The 17045-nt window shown below is 41.0% G+C and overlaps 1 protein-coding gene across 2 annotated transcripts; it reads left to right on the top strand.

Moving 5' to 3' along the window:
* The first annotated feature begins 3849 nt into the window (after positions 1-3849).
* THAP1 (THAP domain containing 1) lies at positions 3850-12644 on the top strand. 2 transcript variants are annotated; one of them, XM_017545971.2, is made up of 3 exons: positions 3850-4737; positions 8078-8273; positions 9151-12631. In XM_017545971.2, exons 1-3 carry the CDS (start codon positions 4667-4669, stop codon positions 9523-9525), a joined length of 642 nt encoding a protein of 213 aa, XP_017401460.1. In that variant the 5' UTR covers positions 3850-4666; the 3' UTR covers positions 9526-12631. The 2 variants fall into 2 exon arrangements, with proteins under 2 accessions (XP_017401460.1, XP_017401461.1); XM_017545972.2 differs by lacking the exon at positions 8078-8273 and having other exon boundaries at positions 9151-12644.
* Positions 12645-17045: the final 4401 nt, after the last annotated feature.

The following is a 17045-nucleotide window of genomic DNA, read 5'->3' as shown; positions in this document are numbered from 1 at the left end:
TTCCCTTAAACCAAATCCTGTTCAATTCTGTGAAGGCTGAGAGAGGTGAGGAAGCTGCAGAATGAAGTTGGAAGCTAGCAGAGGTCGGTTCAGGAGGTTGAAGGAGAAAAGCCATCTCCATAACATAAAAGTACAAGGTGAAGCAGCAGGTGCTGATGGAGAAGCTGCAGCAAGTTCTCGAGAAGATCCAGCTAAGATCATTAATGAAGGTGGCTACACTAACAGCAGATTTCCAATGTAGATAGTTCAGTCTTCTATTGGAAGAAGATGTCACATAGTACTTTTAGTAGCCAAGAAGGAGAATTCAATGCCTGGCTTTAAAGCTTCACAGGACTGGCTGACTCTCTGATGTAACTGATGACTTTAAGTTGAAGCCAATGCTCATTTACTATTTCAGAAATCCTATTAGTCTTAAGAATGTTGGTAAATCTACTCTGCCTGTGCTCAATAAATGGAATAATAAAGTCTGGATGATAGCACATCTATTTACAGCTTGGTTCACTGAAAATTTTAAGTCCACTGTTATACCTACTGCTCGGAAAAAAAGATTCAAAATAATATTGCTCATTGACAATGCACCTGGTCACCCAAGAGCTCAAACGGAGATGTACAAGGAGATTAATGTTGTTTTCATACCTATAACACAGCATCATTCTGCAGTCCCATAAATCAAGGGGTATTTTGAATTTCAAGTTTTATTACCTAAGAAATACATTTTGTAAGCCTATAGCTGCCATAGATAGTGATTCCTCTGATGTATCTGGGCAAAGTCAGTTGAAAACCTTCTGGAAAGGATTCGCCATTCTAGATGACCTGAAGAACATAAATAATTCATGGGAGGACAGTGGCGGGGTTTCAGAGGATTAACTCCAATTCTGAAAGAAGTTCTACTGTGAGTAAAATGCTGTTACTTGCTACAGAGAAATCTTTAGTGAAAGGAAGAGTCAATCGATGCAGCAAACTTCAGTGTTGTCTTTTTTTTTTTTTTTTTTTTTTTTTTTTGTATGGGTTTTTTTTTTTTTTTTTTTTTTTTTTTTTTTTTTTTTTTTTTTGAGACAGAGTTTCACTCTTGTTACCCAGGCTGGAGTGCAATGGTGCGATCTTGGCTCACTGCAACCTCCGCCTCCTGGGTTCAAGCAATTCTCCTGCCTCAGCGTCCCGAGTAGCTAGGACTACAGACGTGCACCACCATGCCCAACTAATTAAAAAAAAATTTTAGAGACAGTGTCTCGCTGTGTTGTCCAGGCTGGTCTTGAACACGACTCAAATAATCCTCATGCCTCAGCCTCCTGAGCCCTGACACCCAGCTCATGGCAATTGTTTGTTTGCTTGAGACAGGGTCTCATTCTGTTGTTCAGGTTGGAGTACAATGGCATGACCACAGCTCATTGCAGCCTTGACCTTCTGGGTTCGAGGGATCCTCTCACCTCAGCCTCCCAAGTATCAGGGACTACAGGTGTGTGCCAACACACACCCGGCTAATTTTTGTATTTTTTTTGTAGAGACAGGGTCTCACTATGTTGCCTAGGCTGGTTGTGACCACCTGGACTCACGAGATCCGCCTGCTTCAGCCTTTGAAAGTGCTGGGATTACAGGTGTGAGTCACTGCACCAGGCCATCACACCACATCTTAAGGGTAGACAGGTCAGTGATGGGCATTTCAAGCCAAAGAAAACAACCTATTTAAAGAAGCCACAAAAGAGCTTGCCCTCTACGACATAAAGCTAGAACAGAGATAAAGACAAGTGGAGGGAAATTATGGTGGAAGAGTAAAGTACCTGGTCCTAAAGAGCTTTATAACTCACCATAAGAAGTTTGGATTTTATTCAGTACAGCAGGTAGCCTTGGAAAGATATGAGCAGGGGTGTGGCAGTTTCTATGGAAGATGGAATGGAGAGAGGTAAAACTGGAGACTAGGATAGTTGAAGGGTTGCTGCAAGGTTAAGACCATGAGGGCTTGGTCAACAACAGTGAGGAGACCAGGCATGGTGGCTCACGCCTGGAGTCCCAGGACTTTGGGAGGCCAAGGCCAGCAGATAGATTAAACCTAGGAATTTGAGACCAGCTTGGGCAACACAGTGAGACCTCATCTCTATTAAACATAATAATAAAAATAATTAAAGAACAGTGAGGGCCAGGTGCAGTGGCTCACACCTGTAATCCCGGCACTTTAGGAGGCTGAGGCGGGTGGATCGCCTGAGGTCAGGAGTTTGAGACCAGCCTGGCCAACATGGTGAAACCCCATCACTACAGAAATGCAAAAATACAAAAATTAGCCGGCCATGGTGGCAAGTGCCTGTAATCCCAGCTACTCAAGAGGCTGAAGAGGAAGAATCACTTGAACCCAGGAGGCGGAGGTTGCAGTGAACCGAGATCGCACCATTGCATTCCAGCCCGGGCAACAGAGCGAGACTCCCTCTCAAAAAATAATAACAGTGAAGAGACATACAGAGGGATGGATTTAAGAGGCTTTTATTTATTTAGTCTATAAAATTAACCTGGTCATTAAAGGGTTTTATGGGTGAGAAAAAAATCCAAGATGATTCCAAGGCTTCTAGTTTAGGCAACTGTTGAACGGGTAATTCACAGATTATAATCCTGAAGGCAGAACAGATTTACAAAGGAAATAAAAGATGAGAGAATCATGGCATTTGATTCAGTTCAAGGAGCAGGTGTTTAGGAGTTAGAGGATAGAACCCTGGGGAAACACCAACATTTAAGGGGGCAGGAAAGGTAGAGAATAAGGGCCAAGGAATTACTTAAAAGTATGCTCTCCAGGTTTGCCTGGCTCAGATCTATGTAAAGAAAAGGAGCAGGGAATTAAGTAAAACTGTTACAAGAAAGGTATCCCAATCCAGACCCCAACAGAGGGTTCTTGGATCTTGCGCAAGAAAGCATTCAGGGCGAGTCCACAGTGCAAAGCAAAAGCAAGTTTATTAAGAACATAAAGTGGTGAAAGTACAGCTACTCCATAGAGAGAGCAGGGTGTTCCCGAAAGTAAAAGATACATTTGTTTATATACAGGATAAAAAAAGATCATGGGAGATGTGCTCTACCAGAAGGGTTTGTGATAAATGATTCATTACTGTATTATGTAAGAATCAATATCATCTTTATGAGACAGAGTCTCACTCTGTCACCCAGGCTGGAATGCAGTGGCACAAACATGGCTCACTGCAACCTCGGCAGGATCAAGTGATTCTCCTGCCTTGGCCTCCAGAGTAGCTGGGATTTGAGGCATGTGCCACCACACTCGGCTAACTGTTGTATTTTTATAAGAGAAGGGTTTCACCATGTTGGCCAGGCTGGTTTCGAACTCCTGACCACAGGTGATCCGCCCACCTCCACCTTCCAAAGTGCTGGGATTACAGGCCTGAGCTACTGCACCCTCCCTGCCCAATATTATCTTTAAAGCAAAATTAGGAATGTGTCTGTTCTCAAAATATCAGGATATCCGGACACTTGGAAGTCTGGGTCTGTTTAGTAAATATTATCAATCTGTTGCCTTCACTGTAAACATCTAGAGGCTAGGAATGCCTAACTTTCCGGGAATGCAGCCCAGCAAGTCTCATCCTCATCTTCCTAGCCCTCACTCAACAGAGTCGCTCTAGTTTAGAACCCCTCTGACATAGCCTCTCTCAGATGTGAAAAGTTGCTGCAGCAGCTTACGATTTACAACACAGCACATGGAAATCACAGCAATGGACATCCCTTCATAAAAGCTTCTGGAGAGGGCCTGGTGGTTCACTCCTGTAATCCCAGGCCACTGGGAGGCCGGATCCCTTGGACTTGAGTTCCAGACCAGCCTAGGCAACGTGGGGAGACACTGTCTCCATTTTTAAATTATATATATACATATATATGTACACACGCATACATGTATATACATAAAATACATATTATAATGCTTCTGCGTTTGGCAACTGAGATGCTTTGGTGAGTGTCTTTTTTCATTCCTAAAAACCTGTCACGTTGGCTCTCACAGAGCCTTGTGATACCTGAAGAGACAGGCAATGGGATAAAGATCAGCATTCTGGGAAAAGGTTCCACAATTTTATGAATCATACACCATCTGTGCCCGCTCTTTTAAAGAAATGGGAGGAATCAGACAACGACCTCGGCTTTACATCTGTTCTCCAAGAGGCCCCAGTTGTTTACTACTCTAAGCCGCCCCAGGAAAGCTCCATATCAATTAATCCACCGGAACAGCCCGGGGTTTGAGGTGGCCCCTGGAATCCGGCCTCCCGCCGCACCTCCTCCTCCAAACAGTCCCTTCCTTCCGGCCGGAGGCTCAGGGCTCCGCCCACTTCCGCAACTGCGAAGCCACCGCCGGAAACACCTGGCTTCAGCCAATAGTCAGCTTCCCGGGAAAGGTTACCTCTGACCTCGGAGTAATCAGAGACAGTAGGACGCACCCCTCGCGATAGGTGAGGTTGAAGCTGCCTCCGCCATCTTGGAGATGGGAGACGGGCGATGGCTGTGGTCCTTCTGCTAATGCAAACAACAAAACGGGCACACTAGTCACCCCCGAGGGAGGCCACCATCACTGTAACTGTTGGCCAAAGCTACAAAAGAAACGAGGGTGTCCAACCGAACGCGGCGACACTGAAAGCAGCTTCCCCTGCCTTCTGCGGCGGCAGAAGTGAAGTGTCTGAGGACCGGAAGGATGGTGCAGTCCTGCTCCGCCTACGGCTGCAAGAACCGCTACGACAAAGACAAGCCAGTTTCTTTCCACAAGTGAGGACCCTGCGCGCCTCGTGGGGCCGGTCCCAGCCGGGGTGGGGGCGCGCGGCCGGCGGGGCCGGGGGCGGAGCCAGGCGCGTGTCCGCGCGAGGGGCGGGCGGGGTCTGGGGCCGGCCGCGCGGGGCGTTTCCCACCGCGTCCCGTGGGGAACCGCCGCCCGGCTGCGCGTTCTCGGCGCGCGTCGCCGTGGCGGCCGTTTCTTGCGCTCCAGAACCGGGCCCTGGGTGCAGGCTTCGCTCGCGGCCTCGGTTGAGGACTGCGGAGCCCGCGGGCGATGCCTCGGGTCCGCGGATTTTGTCACCACTATGGTCACAGACCAGCCAGGTGTAATAACGTGTTAGGGGTGAATCTGAACTAGAAACAAAGGCCTTTAAACGAAGAAATCACTACCTTTTTCGCCCTTAACGGTGGATGGGAAGCCAGCATCGTAACAATTAAGAGTTGATTTTTTGCCTGGGAAATCAGGGAGAATTTTTGCCCCCAATCTCTAGGAACTAAGCTTTAAGGACCCTAAGTTTTGGAGAAAGCTTCAGGTACTGCCAAGATAAATCGTTATCTTTTCGGCACACAATAATGATAATACGAACAGTTACAACATAGATCATAATAAAATGGCTCAAACTGACCTTTATTTATTATGGCATTACGTGTTAATAGAGGAAGCCCTTGCGGAGGAAACTCCACACAGCTTTCAGAGCTGTTTTATCCAATAGATAGCGCAGTTAAGAGTGCTAGGATCAAAAATATTCTCTTGAAAATGGGAAAAACGTGCAAAGTTGAAATTACTATCAAACGCTTGTAAAATGTGACATAATATTTTCATTCAGCTGAATTTTAATTACAGTTATATTAAGTTTTCTTTGCAAGAATTCCTCACGACTATACGCGGATGATAGCTAAGAAATCAGATCCAGGGGTAAACTATACAAATTAGCCATAGGTAATTAGCTAATTATCTTTTATAATTAGGTAAATAATTACAAAAGCAAAATGTTAAATAGTCTTTAAATTTATTTATTTATTTATTTTGGTGTGGGGCCATCTATGTTTACTAGGGGAGTTTCCATGAATTTTTCATATGTTTGATATCATGTGAGATGGACCCTATAGAAATAAGAGTGTGAGAGGTCTCCACAGTAATGATGTTACTGAAGGGGATAGAACACGTTCAGGATGTCCCAGTATTATCTCCTGATTTAATTGGAGTTTCTGTAAACATGCTCTTTCAAAATGTAGGAATAGGTCAGGTGATGGTAACAGGATTGATTACATGCGCAGCTCCCCAGCCCACATTTCTGATGGCATGGCAGAAGGAATCTAAAAATATGGAAAATGTTTCATCGGCACTGGAAACTAGCTAAGGATGGTATTCACACGTCAGAAGTAACTGTTTTTGGCCAGGCGCGGTGGTTCACGCGTATAATCCCAGCACTTTGGGAGGCCAAGGTGGGCGGATCACCTGAGGTCAGGAGTTCGAGACCAGCCTGGCCAACATGGCAAAACGCTGTCTCTACTAAAAATACAAAAATTAGCTGGGAGTGGTGGTGCACGCCTGTAATCCCAGCTACTGGGGAGGCTGAGGCAGGGGAATCACTTGAACCCAGGATATGGTGGTTGCAGTGAGCTGAGATCTCGCGCTGCACTCCAGCTTGGGTGACAGAGGGAGACTCTGTCTCAAAAAACAAAAACAAACAAGGAAAAAAAAACCCACTGTGTTTCTGCTAGATGTTAAACAGGTGTGAAATGAATCAAAAGAAGGGCTAACCTGCACCTTATCCTTATCTAAAAGAGCAGGCGTTGGGAGTAGATGGGAAAGATCTTAACAGAATCTCACAAACAGCTGTAAATTTATTGTCCTTAAGACAGGAGGCCCTGCATACTGAATTTTACCAGCGAATGCTACCATAGTTTATACCTATAGAGGCCATTTCCAGCTGAGATACTTTAGCAGTAATACTTCTCCCAGCTTCTGCATAGTGGCAGTAGAGAGAGCTATGTTGTACAAAGAAAAGGGACTCTAATAAAGATCTCTTAATAGCAGAGTCAGGCTGTAGCATACTGAACATGGAAGAGAAACTGTGGAACATAAATTCAAAATGTCCTTCCCTTTTTTTTTTTTTTTTTTTTTTTTTTTCCATTTGTTTTTTTTTTTTTTTTTTTTTTTTTTTTTTTTTTTTTTTTTTTTTTTTTTTTTTTTTTTTTTTTTTTTTTTTTTATCCTAATCCCCTCAGTTTACCAGATCCTTAACTTGGAAGAGTAAAACACGATAAATGTAAACTCTCACTATCCTCCTTTACCTGAGCCTGATGGACATCCCAGTTGATTAGAAAATACTTTTCTCTCTTTATCATTACCTGTGTTTAATTCAAATTTAACCTGTTTGTATTTGTCAGACTGATACTAAGAGAACTAGACTAGAAGCCTCTTTTTCCCAGTACATAGATACAAATGTGCAATCTGTCTTTCTGTGCAGCACACAGAAAATTCCTGGTAAAAAATAAGAAGACAGATTACTTTTTTCTTTTCGAGACAGGGTATGGCTCTGTCACCCAAGCTGGAGTGCAGTGGAACAATCTTGGCTCACTGCGGCCTTGACCTCCCTGACTCGAGTGATCCTCCCACCTCATCCTCCTGAGTACCTGGCCACATACCACCATGCCGAGCTAATTTTTGTATTTTTTTTGTAGAGACAGGATTTTGCCATGTTGCCCAGGCTAGTCTCAAACTCTTGAACTCAAGCAATCCCTCGGACCTTGGCCTCCCAAAGTGCTGGGATTACAGGCATGAGCCAGAGGCACATTTATTCTATAGTATGTATTTGAGCCTTTTGGTGAACTCAGTGTAAAAAAAGCGAAACATTAATAAATGACACAGGCTGGGCACGGTGGCTCACACCTGTAATCCCAGCACTTTTGGGAGGCCGAGGTTGGTGGATCACGAGGTCAGGAGTTCAAGACCAGCCTGACCAAGATGGTGAAACCCTGTCGCTACTAAAAATACAAAAATTAGCCAGGCGTGGTGGAGGGCACCTGTAATCCCAGCTACTCGGGAGGCTGAGGCAGAGAATTGCTTGAACCCAGGAGGCGGAGGTTGCAGTGAGTCGAGATTGTAGCACTGCACTTCAGCCTGGGCAATGGAGCAAGACTCCGTCTCAAAATAAATAAATAAATAAGTGAGATAAATAGATAACTAAAGCTAATCTTGAATCCAATATCATAATACCATTGTAACATCTTTAATACCAATATAAGATCTTTCCTAAACTGGCAAGTTTGGGTACCTTTATTTATTTTTAAAAACCAGGTCAGATAATTGAATTATGCCTTCTTCTTAGGTTTCCTCTTACTCGACCCAGTCTTTGTAAAGAATGGGAGGCAGCTGTCAGAAGAAAAAACTTTAAACCCACCAAGTATAGCAGTATTTGTTCAGAGCACTTTACTCCAGACTGCTTTAAGAGGGAGTGCAACAACAAGTTACTGAAAGAGAACGCCGTGCCCACAATATTTCTTTGTACTGAACCACATGACAAGGTAATATGCGTTTTAAAATATTGGGTTGCTTTCTGTTCATAAAATTAATGTGTTCATTGATTAAAATTTTGAAAATTCAGTTAGTGTTAAGAGAATAAATGTACCTGGAACCTTGTAGTTAACAGTGATACACTTCTGAAAAACCCAAAATGTAGTTTATTAAAGATAAATATCCTCACACTAAGAAACTCAGTCCAGCTTTGTAACTTACTTAAAAATCAATCTGTACCAGCAGTTATATATTGATAAGTTATGGGTTTTCTTTATTGGTGGCAGTTTAGTTTCAAAGCATTTTTTCTCCTCAGTGCTCAGTATTTAATTAGATCTAATTATTCATTTTATTTCTTTCTTGCATTGTCCTTCTATTTCTGGTAGAAAAGTTTATTCAAACTGAAACGTCTTATTTTGGAATGTTTCTATACCACTGATTTACCAAAAAGAAAAAAAAATAGTATTTCTTAAATTCCACAGCTTCTTTTATTTTATTTATTTTTTGTTTTTTTGTTTGTTTGTTTGTTTTTTGTAATGACAGAGTCTCTCTCTGTCACCCAGGCTGGAGTGCAGTGGCACGGTCTTGGCTCACTGCAGCCTCCACCTCCCGGATTCAAGTGATTCTCCTGCCTCAGCCTCCTGAGTAGCTGTGATTACAGGCACCTCCCACCACGCCCGGCTAATTTTCATATTTTTAGTAGAGACGGGGTTTCGCTATGTTGGCCAGGTTGGTCTCAAACTCCTGACCTCAGGTGATCTGCCCGCCTCTTCCTCCCAAAGTGCTAGAGTTACATGTGTGAGCCACTGTGTCCAGTCAGTCCACAGATTTTTTTTAAACTGTTATTTTTAGTAATAAATTCAAACATTCTCTGTATTTTTGTTTTAGAAAGACGATCTTCTGGAGCCACAAGAACAGCTTCCCCCACCTCCTTTACCGCCTCCTGTTTCCCAGGTTGATGCTGCTATTGGATTACTAATGCCACCTCTTCAGACCCCTGTTAATCTCTCAGTTTTCTGTGACCACAACTATACTGTCGAGGATACAATGCACCAGCGGAAAAGGATTCATCAGCTAGAACAGCAAGTTGAAAAACTCAGAAAAAAGCTCAAGACCGCACAGCAGCGATGTAGAAGGCAAGAACGGCAGCTTGAAAAATTAAAGGAGGTTGTTCACTTCCAGAAAGAGAAAGACGACGTATCAGAAAGAGGTTATGTGATTCTACCAAATGACTACTTTGAAATAGTCGAAGTACCAGCATAATAAAATGAAATGTGTATTGATTTCTAATGGGGCAATACCACATATCCTCTTCTAGCCTGTAGAGGAGTTTCATTTAAAAAAATAACACTTGTTACTTATATAAAAACAGTTCAGAATATTTTTTTAAAAAGAATTCGATATATACTGTAAAATTAAAAATTTTTGTTTGTAGTTTCAGGTTTTTTACATTTTAACAAAATATTTTAAAAGTTATAAGCTAACCTCAGACCTCTAAGTTGGTTTCAAGATTGGAGATTTTTGGGTTTTTTTAGTATTTATAGAAATAATGTAAAAATAAAAAGTAAAGAGAATGAGAACAATGCAGTAAAGGGGTGATTTAAGTTTAAAACGTAATACTGTTTTATTGAGAGAACTAGTTATATTTTAAATCAGAAGTATGGGTCAGATCATGGGACATAACTTCTCAGAATATATGTATATGTACATATTCTCATATGTAAAGTCACAAGGCTCATTTATCTTTCAGAATCAGTTATCAAGGATAAAATGGCAAGTCAGTACTTAAAAAGAAAAAAAAATTTGATTGTCTACATAGCAGAAAAGTCATTCCATATCAGAGTGGATTTTTTTTTTTTTTAAGTGGGCTCCTAGTTTTTCTCCTACCGTCCTGTCTAGCATTATAAAATTAGAAGTGTATTTTCAGTGGAAGAAACATTCTTCAATAAATAAAGTAAGGCATTGTTATCAGTGAAGTAATAAAAACTGAGGCCTGATCTATGATATGCTTTTTTCTAGGATATTCAGTCCCCAACTATAGTTATAGATCTGCTTCAAGTCTCTGACAAATGTGTTGTGCTAGTAGAGTTTGATTTGTATCATATGATAATCTTGCACTTGACTGATTTGGGGCAGGGCTTCACATAAAAAAAATTATTTCTTCACGTTTAACACAAGTTAGAAATTATATCCCATTTACTTAAATGAGTGATTTATATTCAAAAGCAACCTACTATGTAGTGTTTATTTTGCTGAATGTTGAGATTTAAACACTGAGGTTTCTGTTCAAACTGTGAGTTGTGTTCTGACTTTGTGAGAAATTTTACATATATTTGAAATGAAAATATGTTCCGAGTAAACAAATATTGCTATAGGAGTTATCTATTTAGATTTAGAATTACTGTTCCAATGATAATTATTACTTCTATATTTCAGAGTACACTAAGATAGTTGAAGAGTAATAGACCTTTTAAGACAGTATTAAAGGTGTGAAACAATGACGTTCAAAGTGTCTTTTGTAGAACTGGTTTTCATTGTAATTCACTGCCATGCTGCCAGTGGATAGCACTGTGATTCATGGAGATTTGATGTATTAAGAACCAGTATCTCAAATATAGAAATAATGATTAGAAAATTACTTGAAGTTACGTAGTCTGATAACATCATTTAGAACTAATGCTAATCAATCGGAAGACTTTTATAGGTTATTCATGGAACTCATAACTGTTTTTAGAAGATACAAAGTATTCAAGAAGTTTGGTTTTATATGTCATCTTTCTAGCAATTCCTGGAAAGTATTCAGGAATATTTAGGCTTATTCCTAAATATCCTGAAAAGTATATACCTTCAACCTAAATACTCTTCTGCATAAAAGACAAATACTGTGTGTGTTTCCCAGAACGAAGAATCCAGGTTAGATTATAAAAATAGAAACCATAATTACTTAGCATCTTAGCATTGTTATTTAACCTCAAGCTACTTTCTTTTCACAACAGACAAATCCCCATTTGGAGAGAACTGAGCAAGCAGCATGCATAGCAACTGCTTTCATTTAAATAATTTATAGTAGTTAAAACAGAAGTTTGAGGTGCAGGTACTTATTTCTGAATTGTCTATTGTATTGTTTATAACATTGCCAAGAAAAGGTAAAAATGGGTTCTGTTCAGGCATGGTGAAACAGTCTGACACAAATGCAGGGATAAGGTCTCAATCTTTTAATGCTGCCTTATAATGCAAATCTCAAGGTCACTTGAAATGCTGCTTGGCTTATCCCATTCCAATTGAAGTTTTAAGTTTTTAAAAAGTAATTTAAATGTTTACTAATTGTATACCAGTTATGTATACTAAAAATAATTCTGTTGTTGCAGTAAGAACATAGCAAAACTTGGTACTTGGAAATCCAAGTACATGAGGGGATATTTTTTTTTCTTTCAGCTATAATTTATATGATCTCTTTCTTAGAAGTATAATAATAATGGTGATGGCAAATGAAAGTTTCACATGATAGGGGCTTTTTAGCTTGTGTTAATATTCCGTGATCATCTTTTAGTACTAAAAAAGTATACATGTGTTGCCAGGCGTGGTGGCTCATGCCTGTAATCCCGGCACTTTGGGAGGCAGAGGTGGGCAGATCGCCCGAGGTCAGGAGTTTGAGACCAGCCTGGCCAATGCAGTGAAACCCCGTCTCTACTAAAAATACAAAAATTAGCCAGGCGTGGTAGTGAATGCCTGTAGTCCCAGCTGCTCAGGAGGCTGAGGCAGGAGAATCGCTTGAACCTGGGAGGCAGAGGTTGCAGTGAGCCAAAATGGTAATACTGCACCCAGAGTGGGCTACAAAATACATATATATATATGTATGAGTATGTGTACACATGTACATATATATATGTATATGTACATGTGTACACATACGCAACATAGCTTTTATAAAGTTGGGAGTAAGCAATATAATATATTTTAAAATCCATTTGTGTTCCAGAATTTTAAAAAGATAGTCCACTCTGAATAGCATTTAAAGAAAAAGAATAGATTTTCTTGCTTAGTTATTACTCTTCCTGTTATTTGGATGAGTAATGTATGTTGGATGACCAACCAGTAAGTGAAGAACATCGCTCTTGGCTGATGGTAACTAGTGTTGCTTGGCATTATGATTTTATATATTCTTGTGTCTTAAAGTACAATCACTCACATGAAAGAAAAAGATTGAAGAGGAAACAGCAGTGCTTTGGAAATAAGCAAAACTATTAAAAGTAATTGAAAAATTTGCTCAAGGTAACGTTCTCTTACAATTCTATGTCTTTTTAAACCTTCGATATAGTTTTATTCTACTGAGATTTTTCTGAATGATAAATATTTTTTAAATTAAAAATCTGTTGAATTTTTATTTGTTCTCTTTAAATTCACAGTATTTTATGTCTTGAGATTATAAAAATTTTATTTTTAAAATATCCTAAGGGATACAAATAAACTTCATTGTTTTAGTTTTTGGTGAGGTAAACTATAGAATACAAACAAGAATTTAATAGAAAAATGACTTCCGGAGTGTACCGGCAAGAAAAAATATTTTTAAAATAACCATTTAAAGTCTCTGCAAATTGTCCTAAGGGAATATAGCAAATGATATAAGGCAAGACTACTAAATCTCCATAAGAACACTGAGTGTGGCATGTAGGCTACAACCCATTTTCTCCCTAACCAAACCCCCATCCCAACTTAGTGCTATAGAAGTTCTACTTTGAAGCTCCACTCAATCTTCTTGGATGTGATCAAGAAGATAGTACTCCCTCAACTCCCAATCAAGGGCTATGGTATCTTCCAGGGAGGGGTTGGTCGCCAGTATTCTCATGTCCTTCTAGCTTTGTGTTGCAGAGACGACTAAATTCCAGGAGTGTCCAGCCAAAAGGTCAGGGACTCCCTACCCCCAACTTCCACTCAAGGCAGAGGCTCTACCATAGGTATGGCAGGCCAAGACACAGGGTCTTTGATCACCCTCTCCATACCTCACTCAAGGTGGATTTTCTGTGCCAGGAGAAGTAAGCAAAGAAGACCAAAGGCTCTTGTCTTGACTGAGCCCATAAAGTAGGCATGTAACTCCCAGAGAAGCAGGCCACTGTCCTCACTCTTAGCTCCAGAGCAATGGCTCAGATTTTCCCAAGGGAGATGCAGATTTATAAGAACAGAGAGCTCTCAAGCTATTTGCAAAGGAAATGACAATTTGGAACAGCGTGGGAAAGTTCAAGCCTAAGGATGCTCGAAAACAGTGGAGAATTGAGTGGTACGCAAACAAGGAAGCCAGTAGCTTCACAACAGCCAAATTGTAGGCTAGTAATTTACCAGCCAGAGAGCACCAGAGGAAGACCCAGCTAAGAAGGGCCCTCCTGGGGTCAGATCAGATCTCAAAAACTAGCCTCAAAAAATAACCCCTGCAAAGGGGCCCAAATTTAATAGGATCACACTGTGGAGCAATTCATGTGTAAGGGCATTGTCAAAAACAATACAGTAATCAACTGAAATTGGAGGCTAACAGCTGAGTGTAATGCCAACAAACGCAGTTAGGAAAATTAGCAGTCAAAGGCAGTCCTGCTGAAAATATGATTTTTTTTGTTTTTTGAGACAGAGTGTTGCTCTGTAGCCCAGGCTGGAGTGCCCTGGCGTGATCTTGGCTCACTGCAACCTCCACCTCCCGGGTTCAAGTGATTCTCCTGACTTAGCCTCCTGAGTAGCTGGGATTAACAGGTGGGTGCCACCGTGCCCAGCTAATTTTTGCGTTTTTAGTAGAGATGGGGTTTCACCATATTGACCATGCTGGACTCGAACTCCTGACCTTCTGATCTGCCACCTCAGCCTCCCAAAGTGCTGGGATTACAGGCATGAGCCACCAGGCCCAACCAAAACTACCGTTACATCTTGTGACTGTATACCTAAAGCGGCCCCTTTTAAGGAATGAAATTAGAGACTTCACACTGAAGAAGACATAAACTTAACTAAATTAGTGCAGCCAAGTAATAAAGGCACAAACAGGGCCAGGCACAGTGGCATATGCCTGAAATCCCAGCACTTTGGGAGGCTGAGATGAGCAGATTGCTTTAACTCAAAAGTTTAATACCAGCCTGGGCAACATGGTGAAATCCCATCTCTTAAAAAAAAAAAAAAAAAAAATTGGCCGGGCACAGTGGCTCACGCCTGTAATTCCAGCACTTTGGGAGGCCACTGCAGGTGGATCACGAGGTCAGGAGATAGAGACCATCCTGGTCAACATGGTGAAACCCCGTCTCTACTAAAAATACGAAAAATTTAGCTGGATGTGGTGGCGCACGCTTGTAGTCCCAGCTACTCGGGAAGCTGAAGCAGGAGAATTACTTGAACCCAGGATATGGAGGTGGCAGTGAGCTGAGATCATACTACTGCACTATAGCCTGGGCAACAGTGCCAGACTCTGTCTCCAAAAAAAAAAAAAAAATTAGCTAGGTATGGTGGCATGTGCCTGTAGTCCCAGCTACTCAAGAGGCTGCTGGGCAGATGACTAAGTCTGAGAGGTCAAGGCTGGAATGAGCCAAGATCACGCCACTGCACTCTGGCCTGGGTAACAGTGAGACCTGTTTCAAAAATAAGGAGCAAGCAATGACAGCAAGCCTCAGAGAATGAGGGTGAGTGGGTGGCTGGAGTCAGTGTCTAGACGTCCTACAGTATGTGATCTAAAACATCCAGTTTTCAACAAAAAGTTATGAGACATGCAGAGAAAAAAGAAAATGTTTCATACACGGGGTGGAAAAAGCTTCACCAGAAGTAGACAGTGAGAGGGCCCAGATGCCAGACTTAATAAGGATTTTAATAAAAACAGCCATTATAAGGACATTCAAAAGAACTAATGGAAACCATGCCTAAAGAGGCAAAGCAAGGTATGATGACAGTATCTCATCAAAAAGAAAATATCAAGGAGATACAAATAGAAAAGAACTAAATGGAATTCGGGAGTTGTGTGATATCAGAATGAAAATTCACTAAAGAAGCTCAACAGTAGTTCAAGCTGGCAGAAGAAAAATCAGTGAACCTGAGGTACAGATCATGCTATCCGAAAAACAGAAAAAAAAAAAGAATGAAGAAAAATGAACTGAGGCCCAGAGAAATATGGGACACCATTAAACCCACCAAATATGCATAATGAGAGTACTAGAAGAAGGGGGGCGGGGGAGAGCAGAAAAAATATTGGAAGAAGTAATGACTAGCTCAAGTTTGATGAAAAAGCACACATTCAAGAAGCTTAATAAAGACCAAGTAGAATAAATGCAGAGATCTCCCAGACATAATAGTAAAAAATGCTGAAAGACAAACAATTTGAAAGCAGTAAGAGAAAAATGACTAGTTACAAGGGCAACAAGATTAACAGCTGAAGTTCTCATTAGAAAAAATGGAGGACAAAAGGCAGTGGATGGTATATTCAAGGTGCTGAAGGGAAAATTCAATCAAGAATCTTATATGTAGCTAAATTATCTTTCAAACATGAAGGTAAAGGGATCTGATTCGGGGAAGATGGCAGAGTAGGAAGCACCGGAAATCTGTCTCACTGCCTAAATGAGACTGGCAAAATTTGATGTAACTATTTTGGAACTCTGGAGTCTATTGAAGGCTTGCAACTGGTAGGGGTAAGGTATGGATTACAAACTGTGATTAATTTTGGTCAATGTCGGCTCTTGGCTGGTGGCAGTTACCCATCTTCCATCCCCAGTCCCATGGCAGGTAGTGTACAAGCTACAGGAGCAGCTTGCATGTGCCTTGACTTATGGAAGCCAAGGTGGGCAATATCCAAAATCCAAATATCAGGATTAATGTCTGATCACTGATTGCTGCTCTGATCACAGAGATGCAAACACAGATGAACAGCCATTGTTATATCCACCCCACGGACAGTTGCAAGCCCCTTCTCCTTTAGCTAAAGCAACTTCCAAGGAAGTTAAATGGTTGGTGTCCTCCCCTCACCCGCTTTGTTTTTCTTTTTTTCCCCTTTTGAGAGCCAGGTGTTAAAGACCAGGGCATTCAAAAACAATTGCACATATGAGGGGGAATTAGAAGTCACTGTGCTTAGTTAGAGAAGGGTCAAGGTTCAGAAAAGACCCAATATGTTAAATTCACACCTCAGGCTAATCCTTGCCACAGAGACAGCTTAACACCATAAAAGCCAAAACAAGACAAAAATAACAACAAACCTTGGAGAGGGGAGAGAACCTAATTTCCAGGGTTTACCACATCATAAGATTCAAACGTCCAGTTTTCAACAAAAATCACAAGGCATACAAACAGGAAAGTATGCCCCATTCAAAGGGAAAAGATAAACCAACACAACTACCACTGAGAAAGACCATGTGGAATAACCATTAAACAAAAATGTTAAAATAATTGCGTTAAAGATACATAAAGGAAGTATCTTTAATGGAAGACATGAAGAAACTCAAGAAAATGATGTATGAACAAAATGGAAATATCAATGAAGAAATAGAAAACCTTGGCCTATTAGTCTAAATCTTTATTAGTCTAAAGGCTAGTATTATTGTAACTTTGGTTTGTAACTTCACATATTTTCTATATAATTTAAAAGACTAATGCATTAAAAATAATTATGAGTTTTTATTTTTGGACACACAATGTATAAAGATGTAATTTTGAAACATCAGGCCAGGCGCGGTGGCTCAAGCCTGTAATCCCAGCACTTTGGGAGGCTGAGGCGGGTGGATCACGAGGTCAAGAGATCGAGACCATCCTGGTCAACACGGTGAAACCCCGTCTCT

This window comes from Cebus imitator, unplaced genomic scaffold (assembly GCF_001604975.1).
Source record: "Cebus imitator isolate Cc_AM_T3 unplaced genomic scaffold, Cebus_imitator-1.0 Scaffold183, whole genome shotgun sequence".
NCBI classification, from domain to species: domain Eukaryota; kingdom Metazoa; phylum Chordata; class Mammalia; order Primates; family Cebidae; genus Cebus; species Cebus imitator.
This window is presented reverse-complemented; position numbering and strand designations above follow the sequence as displayed.